The 26,633-nt window shown below is 41.3% G+C and overlaps 2 protein-coding genes across 2 annotated transcripts in view; one reads left to right on the top strand and one right to left on the bottom strand.

Moving 5' to 3' along the window:
* ADAM9 (ADAM metallopeptidase domain 9) overlaps positions 1-26,633 on the bottom strand; it is a 136,191-nt gene that overhangs the window by 72,459 nt on the left and 37,099 nt on the right. Inside the window, exons 8-12 of the mRNA XM_002720772.5 lie at positions 23,241-23,312; positions 21,741-21,910; positions 19,002-19,083; positions 18,001-18,134; positions 389-560 (exon numbers count right to left, since the gene is read on the bottom strand). Coding sequence (XP_002720818.1) covers positions 389-560; positions 18,001-18,134; positions 19,002-19,083; positions 21,741-21,910; positions 23,241-23,312 — 630 coding nt within the window. The remainder of the gene's footprint in view (positions 1-388; positions 561-18,000; positions 18,135-19,001; positions 19,084-21,740; positions 21,911-23,240; positions 23,313-26,633) is intronic.
* Positions 6,583-7,145, top strand: LOC138848516 (large ribosomal subunit protein uL23). The gene has a single exon (XM_070068582.1). It carries the CDS (start codon positions 6,611-6,613, stop codon positions 7,079-7,081), a length of 471 nt encoding a protein of 156 aa, XP_069924683.1. The 5' UTR covers positions 6,583-6,610; the 3' UTR covers positions 7,082-7,145.

The raw sequence follows: 26,633 nt of genomic DNA, 5'->3' as shown, positions 1-26,633 counted from the left end.
GATATTTCTGCAATGCAGTGCAGAATGGTGAAAAATACCAAGTAAAGAGCCACATAAAAACAGATTGGTTTTTTAATATAAATACATAAGCCAATAACCATAATAGAAATGGTAGAAGAGAGCAAAAAAAAAAAAAAAAAAAAAAGAAGAAAAAAAAAAAGAAGAAGAAGAAGAAATATGCCACATTCTTTGACTATAAAACAGATGGAATCGTTATACAATGAGCAGATGACCAATCCCAGGTATACATCCACAGGAACAAAACAACAAACTTCACTTTGGCAATAGATTTTACTTTAGCTCCTGAAGAATTGCTCAGGTCAAACCATGTTACTTTCTATGTATATCACGGTAATTTTACAAAGCCAAGATAAATAACTGAACTAACCTTTGGATTACCACAGTCACACTCTTCCCCAGGGTCCACCAGTTTATTCCCACAGAAGGGAGCACTATAGGCTTCATCAGGCTTGGGAATATTAAGAAGGCAGTTTCCTCCTTTATTCAGAGTTAACTTCTCAAAGTCCTCTGCACTGCAACTGCTGAAGTTTCTGGAACCTCTGAAACATCAAAAAAAAAAAAAAACCCTTATGTCACAGTGATTACTCATTCTTAAAACGTTTAAGTCATCACTAACAAGAAATGAGTATTTTAAATGGTAGAAAATGAGCTAACAAAAGTACACAGAAATGAAAATTAGTATCTATTGATAATAAATACAGACATGACTTCAACTACCACATAATAATTCACTATTTTTGGTTGTAATGTATTATACCTCCAAGAAAACAGATTTCAAAGATATCACTTATACTGAAAGACAAAATAAAAATTCTCAGCAACAAGAAACCTTATAAATTATCTAGTTCTATAAGACAGCACTAATTTATTTATCTAACATAGTGAAAGTTCAAATATTGGAAGCTAGCTGTATGTTGTTGTCCCATTCTCTTTTCATTTTGCAGGACAATATTCTCATATTGTTTCCCCTCCTTCCCATTATTATTGGGAATGTTGTAAAAGAAAGTCAAGAGGCAGACTACACAGGGCAGAATTTCAGCTACTCCTATATGACTGGTTTTCAGCTTGAGCTATGATTTTATAGTAATTCCTGAGAATCATGGTTAAGAGATGGGCTTTAAAAATTGTCCAATTAGAACTTGTCTATGCTAGATTTTATAGAAATATAATTTTGATATGCTATACGTGGGTTTGTTTAGGTCTTTTACTCTGTAACTATAAAATAAAATATTTTTAAGGGGCTGGTGTTGTGGCAAAACAAGTGAAGCCATGGCCTGCAGTGCCAGCATCCCAAATCGGTGCCAGTTCGAGTCCCTGGCTGCTCCACTTCTGATCCAGGTCTCTGCAATGGCCTGGGAAAGCAGTGGAAGACGGCCTAAGTCCTCGGGCCCCTGCACTTGCATGGGAGATCCAGAAAAAGCTCCTGGCTCCTGGCTTCGGATTGGTTCACTTCTGACCATTGCAGACACTTTGAGAGTGAACCAGCAGATGGAAGACTTCTCTCTCTCTCTCTGTCTCTGCCTCTGCCTCTCAAATAAATAAATAAATCTTTTTAAAAAAATGTTTTCAGATAGTCATACTAGCTAATTTTAGCTTTGAAAACTACTAGGAAATACACCTATACATCTCAGAGCTTTGAAAATCCAAGACACATTAAAATTTTATCAAAGATAATTCCACTTATTTATTATTGGTGTGATATCCAAAAAATCATTGCTAAGGCCAAGAGCTTTTCCTTGGTGTTTTCTCTAAGAGTTTTATGGCTTCAAGTCCTTCATTTAGGTATTTTGTGATTTTCAGTTGATTTCTGTATGTGGTGTAAAATGAGGGTCAAATTTTCATTCTTTCACATTTCAAAATCAATTTTCCAAGCAATATTTGTAGTATCCTTTCCAACTATGTCTTCATGGTGCCCTTATCAAAAATGAGTTGGCCATACTCTATGTTTGCTCCACTGGTCTATCTGTCTGTTGGTACCACAGTGTTTTTGATTACTTGTTAAAGCTTCCTCAGAAGCTAAACTAAATGAAAATGCCGTCTGTGTATTTCAAGAAAACATTTGCAAAGCATGTATTTGATAAGGGGTTAATATCCAAACTATATTTTTTAAAAACCTCATTCAACTCAACAACAGAAAGACAAAACAACCAGTAAAAGTAGACTGTGGGGAGCAACTGACTATACTGTTACTGGAATTAAGACTTATTCTATGCATCTGCTCTCCCACAATATGGCGCTGGGAGAGAAGAAAACAGCTTCTACACAGCTGCCTCCAGTTCAGCCAATAAGCTGTAGGACTTGCTCCTGATTGGAGGAGAGCAGCGTACTCGGCGTGTGGGCAGCCGAGTTGGGATTGGCAGAGGAGGACTATAAAGGAGGAGAGAGACGGCATGCACCAGGAACATCTAAGGGGAACATCTAAGGGGAACACCTGTGCAGCCCCCCAGAGAGCCGGCCGGCGGTGTGCTGCTCCCCTGCGGAAGTGGGGAATGTGGCCAGGGGGAACCGCCCTTCCACAGAGGTGGAAGGGACAGTAGCCAACCCGGGAAGAACCAGCAGCAAACCCGGGGAGGGCCGAGCAGACGAAAGAACAGCGCAGGGTCCTGTGTCGTTCCTCCATGAAGAGGGGGAGCGACATAATGGTGCCGTGACTCGGATATGAAGCCCAGGCAGGGTTTAGTGTCGTTCCTCCATGAAGAGGGGGAGCGACATAATGGTGCCGTGACTCGGATGGGAAACCTAGGAGGGAAGAAGTGGAAAATACCGGAGAGAGAGACTAGAAGAGCCTAGGGGAAAGCCGGACGGAAAAGGTGCCGGAAGAAGCTATTGAAAGCCTAGGCATAGACTCGGATACGGACTGTGGGAAAGAAGTTAGGATTTAAAGTGAAAGCAAGAAGAAACTTAGACTCAGATACGGACTGCAGGTTGAAAGTGAAAGTGAAACCTATAAGAAACTTAGACTTGGATACGGACTGTGGGGAGAGGCCAGGAGAAATGAGGGAGGAATATTGTTGGAAGAAAACTTAGGGAAACATACCGGGTAGAGAAAAATGTTAGGGAGGATGAAGCCACGAGTGCAGGCCGAGGCGGAGACGTAAGCCAGCTTGGAATTCAAGTCACCCCGGGGAGCAAGAGGCGAAGATCTGGAACCAGAGACGTGGGCCGAAGGTTGAATTCGCCAGGTTAGCCCGGGGAACTTAGATTGAATACTAGTGGCGGAGACGTGAGCTGGGGCTGTGTGACTCGCGGAAGCCGCCGCGTGCAGAAAGAGCACGGGGCGTGAATAGATAGGGAACGCGGGGCGGCGAGGCGCCGAGAAGCAGCCTCGGGGCGGGCACCGGCAGGGCGAGGCGCCGGGAAGCTGTGCAGAGCCGCCGAGAAGCAGCCTCGGGGCGGGCGCCGGCAGGGCGAGGCGCCGGGAAGCCGCGGGGATAAGAGAAACAGAAATTTAGAAGTAAAATGAGAGAAATAGGAATGTTGGCAGACAGAAGTAAAATGGGAGAAATAGGAATGCCCGGAGATAGAGAAATAGAGAAATAGAAAGGCCTCCCCACAATACTGCAATGAGAAGGCTTGGATTTGGTCTGCCTGATTAGTGAGGCGATGAGCACCTGCGGGCGGCTAGCAGCTTATGCGCTGCAGGTCACCGAAGATGGGCACGTTATTAACATCAATAGTCTCCCCACAATATGGCAATGAGAAGGCTTGGATTCGGTCTGCCTGATTAGTAAGGCGGTAAGCACCAGCAGGCGGCTCGACCAGAGTATGAGCCGCAGGTCACCGAAGATAGGCACGAATCAACACCAATAGGCCTCCCCACAATATGGCAATGAGAAGGCTTGGATTCGGTCTGCCTGATTAGTGAGGCGATGAGCACCTGCGGGCGGCTAGCAGCTTATGCGCCGCAGGTCACCGAAGACGGGCACGTTATTAACATCAATAGTCTCCCCACAATATGGCAATGAGAAGGCTTGGATTCGGTCTGCCTGATTAGTAAGGCGGTAAGCACCAGCAGGCGGCTCGACCAGAGTATGAGCCGCAGGTCACCGAAGATAGGCACGAATCAACACCAATAGGCCTCCCCACAATATGGCAATGAGAAGGCTTGGATTCGGTCTGCCTGATTAGTAAGGCGGTAAGCACCAGCAGGCGGCTCGACCAGAGTATGAGCCGCAGGTCACCGAAGACAGGCACGCATCAGCGCCTAAAAACCTCCTCACAACATGGCGAAGAGAGGACCCGGATTCGGTTTGCCTGATTGATAGGACTTGTAAGAACCTGTGGCAACTCTAGCAAGTAGAGCAGAGTGTGTGCCGCGGGACACCGAAGACAGGCGCGTATCAACGCCAAAAAATAAAAAGAAAGGGGGATCTGTGGGGAGCAATTCGGACTAGACTAAGTTACTGGAATTAAGACTTATTCTATGCATCTGCTCTCCCACAATATGGCGCTGGGAGAGAAGAAAACAGCTTCTACACAGCTGCCTCCAGTTCAGCCAATAAGCTGTAGGACTTGCTCCTGATTGGAGGAGAGCAGCGTACTCGGCGTGTGGGCAGCCGAGTTGGGATTGGCAGAGGAGGACTATAAAGGAGGAGAGAGACGGCATGCACCAGGAACATCTAAGGGGAACATCTAAGGGGAACATCTAAGGGGAACACCTGTGCAGCCCCCCAGAGAGCCGGCCGGCGGTGTGCTGCTCCCCTGCGGAAGTGGGGAATGTGGCCAGGGGGAACCGCCCTTCCACGGAGGTGGAAGGGACAGTAGCCAACCCGGGAAGAACCAGCAGCAAACCCGGGGAGGGCCGAGCAGACGAAAGAACAGCGCAGGGTCCTGTGTCGTTCCTCCACGAAGAGGGGGAGCGACAGTAGACTAATGACTTGAATAGAAATTTCTGCAAGAAGACATAAAAGTAACCTAAAGGTATATGAAAAGGTATTCAATGTCACTAATCATCAGGGGAAATACAAATCAAAACCACAATGCAGTATTACCTCGCACCTGTTAGTATGGCCATCATTAAAAAGACAAGAGATAGTAAATGCTGGTAAGGGTGTACACAAAAGGAAATCCTTATATGCTTCTGGTGGGGATGCAGATTGGTACAGTCATTGTGGAAAATACAATGCTATTCATAAAGAAATTAAAAATAGATCTAACATATAGTCAGCAATCTTTCTTCTGAGTATACACCCAAAGAAAATGTACTCACCACCTTCTAAAGATATTTGCAATCCCATCTTCAGTGTAGAATTATTCACAGTAGCCAAAATATAGAAACAATCTAAGGTCTCTCAATGTATGAATGGTTAAACGCAATACTCATACATGTACACACATATAATGGAATGGACTATGACTCAGTCTTATAAAAAAAAGCCTGTCATTTGCCATAACTTGAATGAAACTAGAGGAAATAATGCTAAGCCAGACACAACAACGAAAAATACTGTATGATTGTTGTGTATGGAATCTAAAAAAAATGCCAACTACACGGAGGTAGAAAACAAAGCAGAGATATATGGGCAATCATTATGAGCAGTTCCACGTGCTCAGATCTCCCTGACTGCCTGGAATGAGTCATTGCAATGGGAACAGGGACAGCAGAGAATACTGCACCCATTGTGGGCTAACACCCAGACAGGGCACTGCTCACCACAGAAGAGAGGAGGTGAGAGAGTAACTACGTCCACAGAGCTAATCAATAAGCTAATTGATCTTCTGCTAAAAAGAGTAGATCTACAATGCCTAACTTGGGCATCACCTTTGATAGTCACCGCACCCTGGAGATTGACCAGAGCTCCCAGACTACACCCAGCACACATCTCTGGGTATTCAATGAAAGAACAGAAACTCCACCAAGCCGCAGAGGCACAGTCCAAAGATAAAAGCAATCAAGCGGAAAAAAAACAACATACCACAAATGCCAAAAATCCACACAGAAATTCAAGAAACAAGAATAAAGAAGACAACATGACCCCCTCAAAGAACACAACAACACTTCAACATTAGAATGTGAAGACAAAGATATGATGAAATGCAGGAAACAGATTTCAAAAGATTGATCATAGAAATACTCAGAAGCAAACACAAGAAATAAAATAATCCATACAAGCCGGCGCCGTGGCTCAATAGGCTAATCCTCCACCTTGCGGCGCCGGCACACCGGGTTCTAGTCCCGGTCGGGGCGCCGGATTCTGTCCCGGTTGCCCCTCTTCCAGGCCAGCTCTCTGCTATGGCCAGGGAGTACAGTGGAGGATGGCCCAGGTGCTTGGGCCCTGCACCCCATGGGAGACCAGGAAAAGCACCTGGATCCTGGCTCCTGCCATCGGATCAGCGCGGTGCGCCGGCTGCAGCGGCGGCCATTGGAGGGTGAACCAACGGCAAAAGGAAGACCTTTCTCTCTCTGTCTCTCTCTCTCACTGTCCACTCTGCCTGTCAAAAATAAAAAAAATAAAAAAAAAAAATAATCCATACATAACATGAATAAAATTTTTACCATGAAACTGATATTTTAAAGAGTAATAAAAATCAAATATGAAAAACAAATTCAACAAATCAAATGAAAAATGTGGCGCCCTTTTTCACCAAGATGGCGCCGAAGGCGAAGAAGGAAGCTCCTGCCCCTCCTAAAGTCGAAGCCAAAGCGAAGGCCTTGAAGGCCAAGAAGGCAGTGCTGAAAGGCGTCCACAGCCACAAGAAGAAGAAGATCCGCACGTCCCCCACCTTCCGGCGGCCCAAGACGCTACGCCTCCGACGGCAGCCCAAATACCCTCGGAAGAGCGCCCCCAGGAGAAACAAGCTTGACCACTATGCCATCATCAAGTTCCCCCTGACCACGGAGTCGGCCATGAAGAAGATAGAAGACAACAACACACTGGTGTTCATTGTGGATGTCAAGGCCAACAAGCACCAGATCAAACAAGCTGTGAAGAAACTCTATGACATTGATGTGGCCAAAGTCAACACCCTGATCAGACCTGACGGAGAGAAGAAGGCGTATGTGCGGCTGGCTCCGGACTATGATGCTCTGGACGTTGCCAACAAAATTGGGATCATCTGAACGGAGTCCAGCTGGCTAATTCTAAATATATGTTTTTTCACCATAAAAAAAAAAAAAAAAAATGTGGCGGAAACCCTTAACAACAAACTTGGTGAGGCACAACAAAGAATATCCAAGCTAAAAGACAAATCTTTGGAAATCTTACAGTCCAACAAATAAAAAGAAGGCAGCAAGGATGTGGGGTAAAATGTACTCTAATCCACTCCTGGGAACGAAAACTGGTACAGCCACTATGGAAAAGAGTATGGGGATACCTCAGAAATCTGAATACATATGACTCAGCCATCCACGCTGGGAATTTACCCAAGGGAAATGAAACCAGCATAATAAAGAGGCATCTATAACCCCCCTACTTACTGTAGCTCAACAATAGCTACAACATGGAATAAACCCAAATGTCTTTCAAGTGAAGATAGGATAAAGAAATTATGGGATATGTACACCATGGAATACTACAGTGGAAAAAAATGAAATCTTGTTATTTGCAACCAAATGCATGAAAATGGAAAACATTAAACTTAGTGAAGTAAGCCAAATCCAAAAGGATGAATATCATATGCTTCCCTTATCTGTGATACCTAATAGAGCACCTAAAAGGTAATCTATAGAAGTGAAATTAACACTTCGAGATGCAATAACTTTGAATAGCTGGTGCCTTGACTGTTAAGGAATAGTTTTTGCTTTTTTCATACTATTTGTTGAACTCTTTATTTGGTATAGGGTTAATCTAATGTATATAAAGTTAATAGAAAATAAATCTTTGTAAAAAATAAAAATGGAAAAGGAGAAGGAGGAGGAAGACATGTGGTAGTACAGGAGGGAGGGGGGATCAGGTGGGAAGAATCACTATGTTCCTAAATTTGTATATATTAAATGCATGAAGTTTGTAAACCTTAAATAAAAGCTTTCTAAGTAAAAAATAAAATACTCAAAAAAAAGAAAGAGATCAAAGCAGTGGTAACAGTGACATGGAAGATGGAAAGATATAGGTCAAAGGATATGAAGTGGTAGAGATATACAATGAAGAAGTCTAGAGATCTAATATATAATCTGAGGACTATAGTTAATAAAATAGAATCGTATTCAGGATTATTGCTAAAAGGACTGTAAGCACTATTGCCACAAATTTTTTTTAAAAGCTAACTGTGTGGGAAGGACATACTTATTTGCTTAATTACAGTAACCCATTTATCATCTTTATGTATATTAAAATGCTATATACTGTAACTATAAGCTGTAATGTTCAAACATTCAAAAAAATCAGGGAAATTTGGTGCCCTGGTAGAATTTCTTTCTACTCAAGTTGAGTAATGATGCCAAAAGTAGGAACAGGAATGAAAACTACTTCATTATACTGCATTATACAATTATTAAGGAATCATCCATATTCATGGCCAGGTCTCTTGTAGGTGAGAAGAACCTGAACATTCTTTTTGTAAAACATTTTGCCAGGGAATTAGACATACTTCATCTTGGGACTGGAAAGCACTCTGCCCAGACCATTTTTGGTACTGTTAACTATTACTGGACAAGAGTCTTTGAATGTGAGAGGTTGAATGATTTTAACAGACTGACAAGGAGATAAAAAAATGAACTCTCAATTATTTATAAAAAAAAGAGTAAGCAGAGACACTATTCTGACTTAAGGAAAGAAAGAATCTAGACCAAGGCTTTTGACAAATAATCAAAAGATTTGCTTTCCTTAATCTTTTTCTCCCAAGTCTGTGTTAAAAATATTGGGGACAGGAGGCCAGCAGCATGGCTCACTTGGTTAATCCTCCCACTGTGGCACCAGCAACCCATATGGGCACCGGGTAAAAAGTCCCGGTTGTTCCTCTTCTAGTCCAGCTCTCTGCTGTGGCCTGGGAGGGCAGTGGAGGATGGCCCAACTGCTTGGGTCCCTGCACCTGCATGGGAGACCAGGAGAAGCACCTGGCTCCTGGCTTCGGATCGGCGCAGCGCCCGCCATGGCGGCCATTTGGAGAGTGAACCAATGGAAGGAAGACCTTTCTCTCTGTCTCTCCCTCTCACGGTCTAACTCTATTTGTCAAATAAATTTAAAAAAAAAAAATATTGGGGATAGGCAGAGCAAGCACAGAGCAGGTGTTTACCCTAACAGTTAAGAATTCAGTTGACCTGCTGGCATCCCATATCACAATGTCCAGGTTCACTGCTCGGCTCTGGCTCCTTCTCCAGCTTCCTGCTAGTACAGACCCTGGAAAGCAGTAATGTTGGTTCAGGTAACTGGGTTCCTGACGTCCATGTCAGAGATCTGAATTCAATCCTGCCTCCTAGCATTGATCCCAGGCTTTTGCAGGCGTCGGGGGAGTAAACACCACCCTCCTCTCTCTCAAATAAATAGAAAATTCTAGGGACTTTACCACGCTATGTTAGTCAGGTACATATTTATGGTGAGATTTTGTCTTCCTTATGCTGCTCTTAAGAGCCCTTTCCCAGTATGTTCTGCAATCTCCCCTGTCCTCCTTAAGCACTCTCAGTGTTTGAGGCTCCTCCTGGGATCTCACTGCTGTTTCCTACACGACTGCATGCGTGACTATTTTAGTAAAGGCTCTTTGTAAATACCTCCAAAAAAGTTTGCCGTTCATTTTTAATAGGATGTTATATACATTTTATAGTCTGGTTATCAGTTTGATATCCTGATATTTCTCAAAGTGCATTTATCCTTGTCATAAATAAATATTAGTAATAAAAAAGAACATTGTGAAGGGAGTCCTTTTGTATAGTATTAATGGGGCAGCAAAGATGCACACTACAAAACACAAAACAAACAACAAATGCTGGCGAGGATGTGGAGAAAAAGGTACTCTAATCCACTTTTGTTGAGAATGTAAACTGGTAAAGCCACTGTGGAAGACGGTATGGAGAAGATACCTCAGAAATCTGAATACAGATCTACCACATTACCCAGCCATCTCACTCCTGGGAATTTACCCAAGGGAAATGAAATCAGCATATCAAAGAGTTATCTGTAACCTCATGTTTATTGCAGCTCAATTCACAATAACTACGGCATGGAATCAATCCAAATGTCTGTTACCTGAAGACTGGATAAAGAAACTATGGGATATGTATACTATGGAATACTACATAGCCGTAAAAAAAAAAAAAAAGAAATCCTGTCATTTGCAATAAAATGAATGAAATTGGAAAACATTACACTTTGTGAAATAAGCCAGTCCTAAAAGGACAAATACCATATAACTCCCTGATCTGTGGTAACTGATAGAGGACCTTAAAGGTAATCCACGGAAGTGAAACAGACACTTTGAGATGCACTGACTTTGAACAGCCTTTGTCTCAACTATTGAGGAACAGGCTTTTTTCATACTATTTGTTGACAGATTTAATGGTATGTATAAAAAGTTAATTGAAAATAGATCTTAGTAAAAAATAAGAATGGGAATAGGAGAGGGAGGAGAAAGAAGGGTAGGAGTGCGGGAGCAGGTACGGTGGGAAAAATCACTATGTTCCTAAAGTTGTATTTATGAAATACATAAAGTTGTTATACTATAAATAAAAGGTTTTTTGGGGGAAAAACACACAAAAAGCAATTATAGTTCCATACAGTAACAACAAACTATATAAAAAGCAAATTAAGTAAATAATGCCAGTAATAATAATGTGACAAATAATAAAATACTTAGGAACAAAGTTAACCAATGAGGCAAAAGACTTGTTTACTAAAAACTATAAAACACTGTTAAGAAGATAGGATCCCTGCCACCCTCGTGGGAGACTCAGAAGGAGTTCCAGGCTCATGGCTTCAAATCAGCCTAGTCCTGGCCATGGCAGCCAATTGAGGAATCCAGCAAATGGAGGTCTTTTTGGCTCCGCTACTCTCTCATTCACTCTGCCTTTAAATGAATAAACAAATCTTCTTTAAAAGAAAAAAGTTAAAGACAAGGAGAGAATCCTAAAGACAGTGACAGTGAAAGAAAAATATTAAATGACATACAAAGAAAACCCCAAAATATTTCATTTCATTATTATTTATAGCCCTTGCCTATATTCCTGATGAACTTTTTACTATTTACTTGATTAAGCCTTTGACTACAACATAATTTTTTTTTTTTTTTGACAGGCAGAGTGGATAGTGAGAGAGAGAGACAGAGAGAAAAGTCTTCCTTTGCCGTTGGTTCACTCTCCAATGGCTGCCGCGGCCGGCGCACTGCGGCCGGCGCACCGCACTGATCCGAAGGCAGGAGCCAGGTACTTCTCCTGGTCTCCCATGGGATGCAGGGCCCAAGCACTTGGGCCATCCTCCACTGCACTCCTGGGCCACAGCAGAGAGCTGGCCTGGAAGAAGGGCAACCAGGACAGAATCCGGTGCCCCGACCGTGACTAGAACCCAGTGTACTGGCGCCGCTAGGAGAAGGCCACAATATAAATTTAAAACAACGTTATCTCAAAAAAATAAGAAAGAACAGACAAGAGGAGGGAGGAAGGAAAGTACCATTATGTCCTTTGAATTGTACCTATGAATTATACTGAATCTGTTCTATTTGTATTAATATCACATTAACAAGAGAATTGATTTGTGCTGTAGTAATAATCATGCATTTTCTGTGACCTGAGAATATAATGTATTAATAAATTATTTATGCATAACCTTTTAAAAATGAAAAACAAATTTGATTTGTATTCCAAATAAATAAATAAGGAAAGCCAATTAGACTAACAGCAGACTTCTCAGCAGAAAACCTACAGACCAGAAGAGAGTGTAACTATAGACTATATATTCAAGGTCTTGCAGGAGGGGGAAAAAGTCCAACTGAAAATTATACCCAGGGGCCAGCGCTGTGGCATGGTGGGTAAAGCCACCACCTGCAGCACCAGAATCCCATGTGAGCACCTATTCAATTCCCGGCTGCTTCAATTCCGATCCAGCTCTCTGCTGTGTCCTGGGAGGGCAATGGAGGATGGCACAGGTCCTTGGGCCCCTTCACCCAGATGGAAGACCTGGAAGAAGCTTCTGGATCCTGGTTTCGGGTCGGCCCAGCTCTGGCCATTGTGGCCATTTGGGGAGTGAACCATTGGATGGAAAACACCTCTTTCTTTCTCTTTCTCTGTTTCTCTCTCTTTCTTTCTCTCTCTCTCTCGCTGTAAGTCTGCCTTTCAAATAAATAAATATTTTTTTTAAATTATACCCAGTGAAGCTATCTTTTATAAGTGGAGAAGAAATAGGGGCTGGCGCCGTGGCTCACTTGGTTAATCCTCCGCCTCTGGCACCAGCATCCCATATGGGTGCCGGGTTCTAGTCCCAGTTGCTCCTCTTCCAGTCCAGCTCTCCGCTGTGGCCCAGGAAGGCAGTGGAGGATGACCCAGGTGCTTGGGCCCTTGTACCAGCATGGGAGACCAGGAGGAAGCACCTGGCTACTGGCTTCGGATCAGCACAGTGCCGGCCATGGCAGCCATTTGGGGAGTGAACCAACGGAAGGAAGACCTTTCTCTCTGTCTCTCTGTCTCTCTCACTGTCTGTAACTCTACTTGTCAAATAAATAAAAAATAAAATAAAATAAATTAAAAAAAAAGTGGAGAAGAAATAAATATGTCCTAGACAAGAAAAAAAGAAAAAGCACCAGGCCAACTTTACAAGAAATACTGAAGGAAGTCCTACATTAGAAATAACCACCATAGGGCCTGCGCTATGGAGCAGTGGGTTAAAGCCTTGGCCTGAAGCGCTGGCATCCCATATGGGCACCAGTTTGAGTCCTGGCTGCTTCACTTCCTATCCAGCTCTCTGCTACAGCCTTGGAAAAGCAGTAGAAGATGACCCAAGTCTTTGGCCCCCTGTACCCACGTGGGAGACCCGGAAGAAGCTCCTGGCTCCTGGCTTCAGATTGGCACAGCTCTGGCCATCTGGGGAGTAAACCGGCAGATGGAAGACCTCTCTCTCTGTCTCTACCTCTCTCTGTAACTCTGTCTTTCAAATAAATAAAAAATAAATCTTAAAAAAAAAAGAAAGAAAGAAAGAGCCATCATGAAAACACAAGATTCACTGACAGAGCAAATATAATCAGTAACCTATGAACAAAATGACAGGAGTTAGTTGTTATCCATCAGTATTAACCTTGATTGTAAATGAATTAAATTTTCTAGTCAAAGAATCCAGGTTGACTGAATGGATGAAAAAACAACTATAAGCTCCATACAAAAAATCATTTTACATGTAAGAATATACATAAACTGAAAGTGAAGATTGGAAAAAGACACATCAAGGGAAAGGAAACAAAAAATCAGGTGGAGGGGGTAAAGCCACCACCTGCAGTGCTGGCATCCCATATGGATGCTGGTTCGAGTCCCAGCTGCTCCACTTCTAATCCAGCTCTCTGCTGTGGCCTGGGAAAGCAGTAGAAGATGGCCCAAGTCCTTGGGCCCGTGTACCCACGTGGGAGACCTGGAAGAAGCTCCTGGCTCGGATTACTCCAGTTCTGGCCGTTGAGGCCATCTAGGGAATGAACCATCAGAGGGAAGACCTACCTCTCTCTCTCTCCCTTTTTCTCTCTCTCTCTCTCTCTCGCCTTCTCTCCCTCTCTCTCTCTCTGCCTCTCTGTAATTCTGCCTTTCAAATAAATAAATAAACCTTTAAAAAAATTGAGCTGGAGCCGGCGCCGTGGCTCAATAGGCTAATCCTCCACCTTGTGGCGCCGGCACACCGGGTTCTAGTCCCGGTCGGGGCGCCGGATTCTGTCCCGGTTGCCCCTCTTCCAGGCCAGCTCTCTGCTATGGCCAGGGAGTACAGTGGAGGATGGCCCAGGTGCTTGGGCCCTGCACCCCATGGGAGACCAGGAAAAGCACCTGGATCCTGGCTCCTGCCATCGGATCAGCGCGGTGCGCCGGCTGCAGCGGCGGCCATTGGAGGGTGAACCAACGGCAAAGGAAGACCTTTCTCTCTCTGTCTCTCTCTCTCACTGTCCACTCTGCCTGTCAAAAATAAAAAAAAAATAAATAAAAAAAAAAATTGAGCTGGAGTAGCTACTCAGATAAAACATACTTTAAGTCAAACCTGTAAAAAGAGACAAAGAAGGACAAAATACATTTATGAGAGGATCGACTCAGTAAGAAGGTAGATCATAAACATACATACAACCAACACAAAACCACATACATATATAAAGCAATTATTATCAGAGTTACGGGAAGAGAAACGTCAAGATAATAACAGTGGAAAACTTCAATAGCCAGTCATCCAAGAACAGATCACCCAACAAAAAATGAACCATAGCAGCATATGGACATCTCAGCAGCACAGAGCATTTCACCCAACAACTACAGAATACACATTCTTCTTATCAACACATGGACCATTATGCATTATAGACCATATATTAAGCCACAAATTAACTCTCAGAATATTAAAAAAATAAAACTATACCATATATCTTCTCAAACCACAAACATATAAAACTAGAAATCAACAGTAAGAAAAATAGAAGGGGCCGATGCTGTGGCATAGAGGGTGAGGCCGCCACCTGCAGTGCCGGCATCCCATATGGGCGCCAGTTCGAGTCCCGGCTGCTCCACTTCTAATCCAGCTCTCTGCTATGGCCTGAGAAAGCAGAAGAAGATGGCCCAAGTCCTTGGGCCCCTGCATCTGCATGGGAGACCTGGAAGAAGCTCCTGGCTCCTGGCTCCAGAATGGCCCAGCTCTGGCCAATGCTGCCAATTGGGGAGTGAACCAGCAGATGGAAGACCTCTCTCTCTCCCTCTCTCTCTCTCACTCTCCTTTTCTCTATGTGTAATTCTGACTTTCAAATAAATAAATAAATCTTAAAAAAAAAAAATCCCTGGGAAACAGAATTCAAAGATACTTGGTATAAAAAATTTTGAAAACCAAGCATACAAGAAGATCTCCAACAAGTTCACAGAAAAGTACATATTATAAAAAAAATAGTGCACAGACTTAATTTTTTGTACCGTTAAATCTATCTTTTAATTTCATTTTGCAGTGATCTTTAAGTACCTGCATATCTGAGATAATCTTATATTCATGTTTTTAAGTTTCAATATGCAAGAAGTTTTAAATATGATATTCATAAATCATTCTCCCTCTATTTAGGTGTCATGGAAAGATGTTCTTCGGGCCAGCGCTGTGGCTTAGTAGATAAAGCCCCTGCCTGAAGTACCAGCATACCACGTGGGTGCCTGTGGGGAGCAACTCGGACTAGACTAAGTTACTGGAATTAAGACTTATTCTATGCATCTGCTCTCCCACAATATGACACTGGGAGAGGAGTAAACAACTTCTACACAGCTGCCTCCAGTTCGACCAATAACCTGCAGGAGCTGATCCTGCTCCTGATTGGAGGAGAGCAGTGTACTCGGCATGTGGGTAGCAGAGTTGGGATTGGTGGAAGAAGACTATAAAGGCGGAGAGAGACAACATGCACCAGGAACATCTATCTGAAGGAACACCTGAGCAGCCCCCGAGAGAGCCGGCCGGCGGTGTGCCGCTCCCCCACGGAAGAACCAGCAGCAAACCCGGGAAGGGCCGAGCAGACAAAAGAACAGCACAGGGTCCTGTGTCATTCCTCCGCGAAGAGGGGGAGTGACAGGTGCCTATTCAAGTCTCAGCTGCTCCACTTCCAATCCAGCTCCCTGCAAATGCACCTGGGAAAGCAGTGGAAGACGGCCCAAGTGCTTGGGCCCCTGCATCCACGTGGGAGACCCAGATAACATTGCTGGCTCCTGGCTTCCACCTGGCCCAGACCTGGCCATTATGACCAATAGGGAGTAAACCAGCGGATGCAAGATCTTTCTCCCTCTCTTTGCCTCTGCCTCTGGTTCTCCTTCTCTATAACTTTCAAATAAATAAATAAATATTTTTTAAAGAAATATTTTCTTTTAAATTACCAACTCATTGAGATATGAATGTCTAGTTTTATCACACCATGGTGAGAGTGAGGCCTGTTCCATTTGTTTCACTAACACCAGTGTACCAATTTCAGCCCTCCAACCCTCCATATCCTGGCTCTGTTTTATTCCCACTACACTTCTCACCTCCCAACATTCTATATTACTGCCTTACTGATTATATTTATAGTTTGTTTCCTCCAACTTTAATATAACTTTCTGAAGGGCAAGTCTTTGTCTAAATCGAATGTCTAAATCAAGTCTGGCACATGATCAACTCAGTAAATAATTGATAAGTAAACGAATAAAGCACAGGTTCACACTTCCTTTCTTTTTACATCATTTTAAATTCCACTGTGGGGGCCAGCATTGTGCCTGCGACACTGACATCCTCTATGGGTATCTATATGGGCACCAGCTGCTGTACTTATAATCCAGCTCCCTCCTAATGGCCTGGGAAAGCAGCAGAAGATGGCCCAAGTATTTCGGCCCCTGCCACCACTGCAGGAGACCTGGGTAAACTGCTGGCTCCTGGCTTCAGCATGGCCCAGCCCTGGCAGTTGCAAGCCATCTGGGGAATGAACCAGCAGACAGAAGATCTCTCTCTCTCTCTACTTCTCCCTCTCTGTAACTCTCAAATAAATAAAAAAAATTTTTTAAAAAGAAAAAAGCAATCTCCAACACTGTGCCACTGTGGCCCTGTTTTATGACATTCTTTCCTTAACTTTGAATATTCCTTTTTTTCATTTTAATCACATGCCTGATCTCACGGTTCAGTATTCATTCATTTGTTCCTTGAATTCATGTCTTCCTCAAATTTACTGCCAAGCAAAGCAAATGGTAAACTTATTTCCCTCTCTTACAGGAAATCTTTCACAAACATACGGCTTTTCTTATGCGTTTATGTTTTTATGACGGGTAGTGTTCCCATAACCACTATTTTAATTCTTCCACATACATTCTTAAGCCTAGAATTTACTCGAAAAGAAAGTAAATTCTACTTGAGTGCTTCCCTTTAGAATTGAACTCTCAGGTCTTCATCGGCAGAGCTGGCTAAGGGAAGTTTTTATTACTCTGTCAAGTGCTCAGCAGCCTGAGGAAGTATGAAGGTGAGTGGACCCTGGGGGCTACAGCTGTTTCCCGCATGAAATGTTCACCTGTGTTCCTTACAATGGTCATCTCTAGTACCTAATTTTCTCAGGCTTGGCTTTAGCCCACGTATGCACTGTGGCTATGTTCAGCTCTGTTTAGGATGACTGCCTGCTAAATTAAGAAGGAACACTGATGCATTATATTTAAACTGTGTAAGAAGCCCACCCCCACCATTGAACCCTCTACAGTAATTATTTTTGAACTCCAGCAAAGGAGGGTGTTTAAGATCAGATCATAAGCTCTGAACCCAGACTTCCTCACTTCAAACCCCAGTCAGAAATTGCCTATGTGACCTTGGTTCCTCACCCACGAATGGAGATAACAAAACACCACCAACACCCCCTCAGACCGGTAAGCAGTGAGTCCATGGTATCTTTTATGCTGCCAGAACTGTGCCTGCACAAATAAAGAGGTTACTACTAGCTATTCTTTCTCTTCTCTGTCCTGTTTCCCACCCTTATCTCTATAAAACGGGGATTTTTCACAGGAGTACATCAAGATTTCTTGTTTTACTTATGGTGACAATGCAGCATTTTCTCAGAAAGAGGTTTGCAAAGAAATTTTTCAGTCCTTTAATTTGTAGTGAATCTAGCAGAAATTTCCCCAGTTTCTAATTCAGATGTAAGCTTTTCCATTTACTCTTTTGGCCTAGCATTCTATTTATGGAAGGGGACAGTTACAGAGCTGTGCATATATAAATGTTTTCTCCTTAAAGCTCTGCGGGTTATTTAAGAAGCTGGCACCTCAGTGGTGCATCATGTAATTTATTTCAAGGAACCAGGAATAACTTTTCCTGTCTTCTCAATGTAGACATGAAAATCCCTCATAGTTTAAGAAACACTGGTCTAAAATATCTTCTTCATATAAGAACAAGAAGGAAGTCAGTTACTCACGATGCTCCTGAATTCATGATGCAGCTCTTTGCCCCACAGAAACAATCTCTCCCATCATCATGATTCATTCCAAGGTTGTGACCCAGTTCATGAGCAACAATGGATGCAAAGGTCTCCACAGTGATTTGCCCAAACTGTCCAAACACAGGAAGGTAGTAATTAGGCTTCTGAACAAAAAGGAAATGTTACTCAGACTATTTTTTCACAAAAACACATTTATTAGCTACGATATCCACAACTCACATGATCAACTAAGCAGTTAGCAACAGTTTTTATATATTTCAATCTAGTAAGAAAGTGGTAAGATTCACACAATGATGATAGAGATGGCTCCCTTAAACAATGTATCAATTACTTTTGCATCAACAGAGCACTCAGAATAGATTAAGAAAAAACAAACTGACACTTCTTATTTAATTGTTTCAAATGGAGAGTCCTTCCTCATTCATCAAAAGTCAGCAGCTGGGGCCTGAACTGTGGTGTAGCGGGGAAAGCCAGGGGGCGCAGTGCCAGCATCCTATATGAGTGCCAGTATGAGTCCCAAAACTCCACTTCCAATCCAGCTCTCTGCTAATATGCCTGGGAAAGCAGTGGAAGATGGTCCAAGTCCTTGGGCCCCGGCACCCATGTAGGAGACCTGGAAGATGCTCCTGGCTTCATATTGGCTAAGCTTAGTTCCAGCCATGGCAGCCATTTGGAGTGAACCAGCAGATGGAAGACCAATCAATCTCTCTCTCTCTCTCTCTCTCTCTCTCTCTCACTCTGCCTTTTAAATAAATAAATAAATCTTAAAAAAAAGAAAAGTAAGGAGCTAACAACAAATATTAGAAATATTAGCTTAATCTAATTTTCAGGGAAAGAACACGTGTGCTACTTCTACTGTGTCCTCCTATGAGAGCCAAAATATTGCTTGAAGGATTAAGGGAGGAAGTATGTAGTCAGTAAGTGTGTGATACTGTCCTAACGTTGATATCCAATGCTGAATATCAAGAACAACGTACCACGTTAATCCCGCCTGCGTGGCTCCTTGAACACACTGTTCCCACAAATGCCATTCCTGCAGTCCCACCAAAACCTTTCTTTCTAAAAGAAAAGACAAAAGTTATAAAATGTACCTGGGGAAAAAAGAATCACATTGCTCCTATTCCTATTTACCTGGATTGGTAAAACCTACAAAAACTAGGAGAAAATGGCAAAGATAAATAACATTTTAAAACCAGAATACATTTCTCTGATCTCTTTATTATCATGGAATGGAGATTAATATTACAAATGCGTTTTGAAAGTTTTTTTCAGACAGATAACAATACCTTATAGATATCAAGTCAAGTTTGTTTGTTTCAACATCTGGATGAAAGCATTTCCTAAAATTACCTGTATTTATTCAACAATTTTTATTGAGGAGACATATAAACTCAATACATTCACACAGGAAGCTGCAAGGAGATGAGAGCAGTGAACAGAAGAGTCACAGCTCTCCGTGTTGCTCCTCAACCATGCCCAACACACTTGTCCCTTAGGTCCTGGTGCTCTGCCTGGAGCTCTCCTCCCCAGGACCTGCCCTCACTCATTCCCTCACCCCCTTTCAGGTGCTTGCCCAAAACACTCACCACAGTGAGGCTTTCCCTGGCTATTTTACCTCAAATTTCAACCGCACTCCTCCAATACTTTCACCTCTACCTCAGTGGGTTTCTTGTTGGTGCTACTATTCCTCCTTATTATCCATCATTACTTAACATACCATATATACTTATTCATCTCACTTAAGTCCAATCTCCAACACCAGAACAGGAACTCTGGGGCAGCACAAATTTTTCTCTATTTCTTCCCTGCTATTTTCCAATACATGGGGTACATGTCCACCCAAAAATAGATAAAATCGGAATTTATCCTTTATCCCTCCATCCTTTGAAGTCCAGAGTTTATCCCTTACCCCTACATGCCACAGCAGTCTCATGCCCTGTATTGTTCCCCACTACACCTCCTGCATTGTTCTCCAGGTTTGGAAATCAAAGGTGGCAAACCATACCCACCCCTCCTCCCCTCCAGACCCCTAACCCACCTAAGATATAAAAAGGTCCAGACTGCTAGGGTCTGGGCCCTCTGCCACATGTTCAGTCTGTGTGCATGCCGGCAGTTGGTCACCACCTCTGTGAATGTATTTATTTTCTTAGAATAAATTTGGCTTGGCTGTGAGTAGTATCCTGTCTCCTCTCTGATCTGTGCCACTCTTTCTTACAGCTGTTCCTTACCAGCTATCGTTACTTAAGATACTCCACATACTTATTTATCTCATTTATGGCTAATCTCCACCACCAGAATAGGAACTCCAGGACAGCAGGAATTTTTCTCTATTTCATTCATTGCTATCTCCCAATACATGGGGTATATGTCCACTAAATACCTTTAACTGAATGAATAAATCCCTCTCTGGGGCATTTGATCAGCCTGGTGAAAACAACTAGATGTTCTGACATAATGGCATAGCTAAGGAAATATTTCAGCCACATCACGGCAGTTCATCGCATGGGTCCAAGACTCATTCACTTATGGTTAACAAAGCTTCCAAAAGGCTGCTTAGTATCCCATTGTTAACTAGAATCATCAATCATCTGGGAACTGTCTGACAGGTGAGATGGAGACCAAAGAGAGGGGAAAGGATGGTTGTAGGTGTAGCTGAGAAAGGTATGGTGAGTATGTCTGATGCCTGTTCCTTCTGGGCTTTTGTGAACAAGATGGCATTTTCACTGGTATGCGCACTCGCATACTTGCATGTGCAATTTTATAAAAATTAACAGAAAGATCAGGACCAAGCCTTTGCGAATATGGGGCTGTAGAAGTCCATTTAGACATGTTCAATACCTTGCTTTAAATCAACCCATATTAACAAGAGAAAATTAAATTATGAAAAAAAAAATTAGAGGACACAAAAAGAAACCCAACAGCCAAGTAAAAAGAATCCTGAAGAAATGAAAAACAAAAATAGAGGCCAAAATCAAAATAATTCAGGAAAAATTCTTGAAAGCAGCAGGTTGTTTCCAGGTAAGAAGATAATGAAGTAAATGATAAAATACCTACACCAAACACATTATCAGGAAAAATCCAGCAACTGGGAACCTCAGATCCTACATTTCCAGTGATGAGGGAAAAAATACAGGCCATGTGCAAAGAATCAGGAATCAAAATGGTTTCAAGACACTAATAATAGTAAAAGCCAAAAGACAACGATCAGTGCCTTCAAGGGAAAAGCGAAGATTCCAGGTCAAGAATTCTAGTCAAACAAATAATCAAACATTTACAGAACAAACTAAAAAGCACATCTCCGAGTTGGTTAGGATAATCAGATTATTCTAACCTATCAGATTAATCAGTTATCCTTACCGAGTTGGTTAGGATAATCGTAGTCAAATGTGAAAATTCCTTTTTCAAACATGCAAGTGGTCCAAACTTTTTCTTTCCATATAACTTTTCACAAAAAGCAATGGGATCACATGCTATATTAAATTAAGGAAACAAACCCAAGAGAGAAGCAAGAGGACTTGGGATATAGATGACAAAGAACCTAACATAGAAGGCATGTTTTATTTTTATGTCAATTTATTCTAAGGTATCATTCTTCATTTAAACAAATGCCCAAAGACCTTATGAAAATGTAAGTTTAATACAAAAGAGTAAATAAAGTTTGTTATTCTGACCTATTCATCATTAATAGGATTTTTTTCTTAAAAAAAATCACTTACAAAACTAGCTGTGCACTGTCATGTCTTCGACGTGTTATAAGAAACTTTTCCCGCCACTGTACAAAGTTCCCCAACACATCACCAGCACCTCCAACTATGCTGATCAGGTTTCCGTTTGTCCAAATCTCCAGTCCAACGAGCACAATGCGGATATTTAACATAATGTACATCTGGGAAGAAAAGAGAAATGGAAGTATACAAAAAGTTCATGAATATGAGAAAAAACTTTTGTCACATGAAGTAGCACAACTACTTAAATTAAAAATACTACACTGCCCCCAAAAATCCTTCCTTTAATACAATGAGACTCTAGTTTCTAGGAAGTCTGTTTCCTCACTCATAAAATGATACTAACAGAGACTCAAAATCCATTCTATCTTCCATACTAAAAATCTGACAAACTCTGGAAATTATACACTTTCAGAAAATGTGTTTCCAAACTTCTCCTGAAGTAATGCAAGCTATTCAGCCCTTTCACTGCAGAAATGCCAATGAGCTTAAACACAAGGTGCTTCCACAAGGATCCTACTGGAGGTGTTACACAGCAAACAGTGAACCATATTACCTATTAGAACTCTTAGCTTAAACCCTACAGGTACCTCAAAGGTTTCAGGTAAAAGAGTGTGGTACCTTTACACCTACTTCATAGCGACACTGTGAGGAGTAACTAGGTTATTAAATGAAAGTACCAGTTGTTTCCAGCACAATCAGTACTCAGTAGAACACTATCATCCTCCTCCTCATCATCTTTATCCTTATAATGTGATGGGTGTTCATATTAGGGGTATGATTTATGAATAAAAGTATAAAACCATGTATCCATTTGCTAATATCTCCCACTGGGTGAACTCCAAAATTTCAAACCGAATCACAAATACATACACATGCACAAATTAATACTGTCATATCATGGTTTCAGGGTAGGGGGCAGTCTTATTCAAGGCAAAATTCTCTTAATAAAAATTCATAGATGTTTTCATAAGTGATCCTAGAGCCTTTCTACTCTGAAGATAAAGTAGATGCCTATATGAAATCTCTTGTTCTTATCAAAATCCTTCCCTTAGACTTTCATCTCAAAGACAAACATCCCATATCAGGGTGGCAGGTTCAATTCCTGGCTCCACTCCCAATTCTAGCTTCCTGCTAACACATACCCTGGGAGGTATCAGTGATAGCTCAAGTAGCTGGGTCCCTGCCAACCACATGGGATACCAGGATTGACCTCCTGCTCTGGCCCTGACCACTGTAGACATTTAGGGAGTAAGGAGAATGAACAGGCAGATGGAAACTCTCCTCTCCATATCTCTGTGTGTGTGTATCTCTTTGCCTCTCAAATATTTTTTTAAAGTTTCAAAACAAACTAGAAACCAGACCTTTAAAAGATAGCCATTTAGGCCCCTATCATACTCAGAACTCCAAATGAATAAACTTTTAAATCCTGCTCTAAGACTATGAAAGGACAGGATGGAGTAATTATAGTTGACAGAAAATATAACTTACACTATCCAAGTAGTTTGCTAAACGAATCATCTCTTCTCTCACAGCCGTCTGATTTCGTCCCATTGTGTCATACTGCAAAAGAGACAGAAAATCAATATCTCCAAGGTAGTTTAAGAAGAAAAATGACTGTAATCTGTTACAATAAAGATAAGAATCCAAATATTTCCTCTGAACTAAAAATTGAGGCATTTGGACATTTATCAACACCTAAAATTAATAGATGGAAAGGATATTTTAGTGAAAAATAAAAGAAAAACAGGAACAAGTATAAAACAATAATAGAAAAAGCACTGTTTTCATTTTCTTCAAATTACTACAACTTTATAAGATTTATTCTTAATATTTTTTATTTCAATACAAAAATATTTTCAAGCATTTTGCAAAGGTAAAATTTAAAACAATGAAAATACCCAGGCAAAAGAAAATCTAGAGGATTCCCTTTACCTTTCACTTCTTAGCTTAATGACATTACCAATAAACCATCTCTATACAGTAGGCTAAATTAATGAGAGATTAACCAATGATCACTAAGAAAAAAATATAGATAGAAATATAAACAACAGTTTAGTCATATTAAGCCAAATAATGCATATGATTGATTCTTTTTGAGACCTGGAAAAACCCAAATATATCCATTTTAACAGTATTTTATACAACTTAGTACTAAGAAAAATTTTCAGAGTTTCTTATTTTGCTCTATGATAAAGGCTTTAATATCAGAATATGAGTATAATTTTATTAATTAAGACATCTTATCATCATTCTCCTAAATAAGAAAAAAATTGTACTGCATTTGACAGGGCTTGGTTAAAACACACCATTCTCTACCTGTAAGTAACAAATCTGAAGAGAGCAATTAAGAAAAACATAAATTTCTATTTTTGGTGGCTTTTCTAAAACATTCTACAGAAACTTTTCACCCATTACTGGGACAGACTTTACATTTGCTCTTATTCCCTATGCTTTTTCACCTACCACTTGAGAATAATGAACCTATAATGAACAAATACAAGTTACCTTCTATCTCTAATACCTATGGCTTGTTTATTTCTAAGCTACATGTGATAAGGAATTTTTCTTAATCATAAAATTCCTCCAAATTGTCTTTGTAATTTAGACGAGAGGAACTGCTAATCATATTAAGTTCTATGAATAGTTTTGTTTTGTTTTTTCACAAACAACAAAAGTGAAATAAAAGACATACAAAACATTTCAAACAGTTCATCTGTTTATTTGAAAGGCAGAGAGTCAATGACTGACAGAAAGGGCTCCTACCCACTGGTTCATTCCTCTAAATACCTACAAAAGCTAAGCAAAGCTGAATTCTAGAGCTAGAAACTGAGTCCAGGTCTCCCAAGTGGGTGGCAGGAACCCAATTACTTGAGCCTCACCACTGTCTCCCAAGATCTGCATTAGCATGGAGTTGGAGCCAGGAGCAGGGAGCACACATCAAACCCAGGTACTCCAGTGTGGGATGAGGGTATCTAAACTGGATTCGTAACTACTATGATAAACACCCCAAACAGTGTATATTTTAAATTATATTGCAACTTTATCTACTATTGATAATCCTATAAACCTGAAATAGACACATTACTTCTCATAGCTGAATAAAGCTGTTTTTTAAGTATAAACAAGGAAAATACTCCCATGTGATCCTATACACTGAAATTTTATTTAAGATATACAAACTTCATGTATTTAATATTCAGGAACATAGTGATATTTCCCACCTTAACTTCCCTTCCACCCCATGCTCCCAACCTTCTCACTCCTCCCTCTCCTATTCCCATTCTTATTTTTTAAAAAAGGTCTATTTTCAGTTTATTTTATGCTCATAAGATTAACCCTACACGAAGTAAAGAGTTCAACAGATAGCAAGAAGACACTAAAAGGGGTGAGGTAAAATCTCACTGTGGTTTTGATTTGCATTACCCTGAAGGCTAGTGATCCTGAGCATTTTTTCAAGTGTCTATTGGTCATTTGAATTTCCTCTTTTGAAAAATGCCTCTTTTTGAAAAATTGGATTGTTAGTTTTGTTATTTTTTACTTTCTCGAGCTCTTTATACATTCTAGATATCAACCGAAATACAAGTTTCACAGATTGTAAATATTTCCTCCCAGTCTTAACGCTGCCTCTTCACTTTGCTAAGTTTCCTTTGCAGTGCAGAAGCTTCTCACTCTGACAGAATTCTTTCTGTAGATTCTGGCTTTGGTCACCTGCACTTCTGGGGTCTTTTCCAAGAAGTCTTTGCCTATGCCAATGTCTTGCAGGGTTCCCCCAAAGTTCTCTAGTACTTTGATGGTATCAGGTTGAACATTTAGGTCTTCTACCCATTTTGAGTGGATTTTCGTGTAAGGTATAAGGTAAGAGTCTTGTTTCATATTTCTGCAGGTAGAGATCCAGTTTACCCAGCACCATTTGTCAAAGAGATTGTTCTGGCTCCAGGGATTAAATTTAGCTCCTTTTTACCAAGATAAGTTGGTTGTAGATACGTGGATTGATTTCTGGAGTTTCTACTCTGTTCCATTGGTCTACATGTCTATTTTATTTTTGCCATTTCCAGGCTATTCTGATTAACTTGTAGTGTGTCTTGAAATCTGTTATTTTGATGGCTCCAGCTTTGTTTTTGTTCTGTAAGACTGCTCTATCTATTCGGGTCTCTTGTGTTTCCATATGAAGTCTAGCATCATTTTTTCTAAATCTGCAAAGAATTTCCTTGGTATTTTGATTAGGATTGCACTGAATCTGTGAATTACTTTCAGGAATATGGACATTTTGATGATACTGATTGTTCTAATCTGTGAACATGGGAGATTTTTCATTTTTTGTGTCTTCTTCGATTTCTTTCTTTCGTGTTTTATAATTTTCACTTTAGAGATTACTGACATCCTTGAATAAATTTAGTCCAAGGAGGCTGGCACTGTGGCATAGTGGGTAAAGCTGCCGCCTGCAGTGCCGGCATCCCATATGGGTGCCGCTTTGTATCCCGACTGCTCTACTTCCAATCCAGCTCTCTACTATGGCCTGGGAAAGCAGAAGAAAATGGCCCAAGTCCTTGGGCCCCTGCACCCACATGGGAGGCCTGGAAGATGCTCCTGACTCCTGGCTTCAGATTGGTGCAGCTCCAGCCATTGCAAAAAATTGAGGAATGAACCAGCAGATGGAAGACCTCTCTCTCTCTTTCTCTGCCTCTGCCTCTCCTCTCTCTGTGTAACTCTGGCTTTCATATAAATAAAAATAAAATCTTTTAAAAAATATAGTTCAAGGTATTTAATTTTTGGTAGCTATTATGAATGGGATTGATCTTAGAAGTTCTTTCTCAGCCATGGCATCGCCTGTGTTTATGAAGGCTACCGATTTATTGATTTATAGATTTATTTATTTATTTA

Source organism: Oryctolagus cuniculus, chromosome 2, assembly GCF_964237555.1.
Source record: "Oryctolagus cuniculus chromosome 2, mOryCun1.1, whole genome shotgun sequence".
In the NCBI taxonomy this organism is placed as follows: Eukaryota; Metazoa; Chordata; class Mammalia; order Lagomorpha; family Leporidae; genus Oryctolagus; species Oryctolagus cuniculus.
The sequence above is the reverse complement of the archived record's forward strand: the minus strand, read 5'-3'. Positions and strand labels throughout refer to the sequence as shown.

Coding starts and splice junctions, on each gene's coding strand:
- LOC138848516 (XM_070068582.1), top strand. CDS start 6,611: ATGGCGCCGAAGGCGAAGAAGGAAGCTCCTGCCCCTCCTAAAGTCGAA.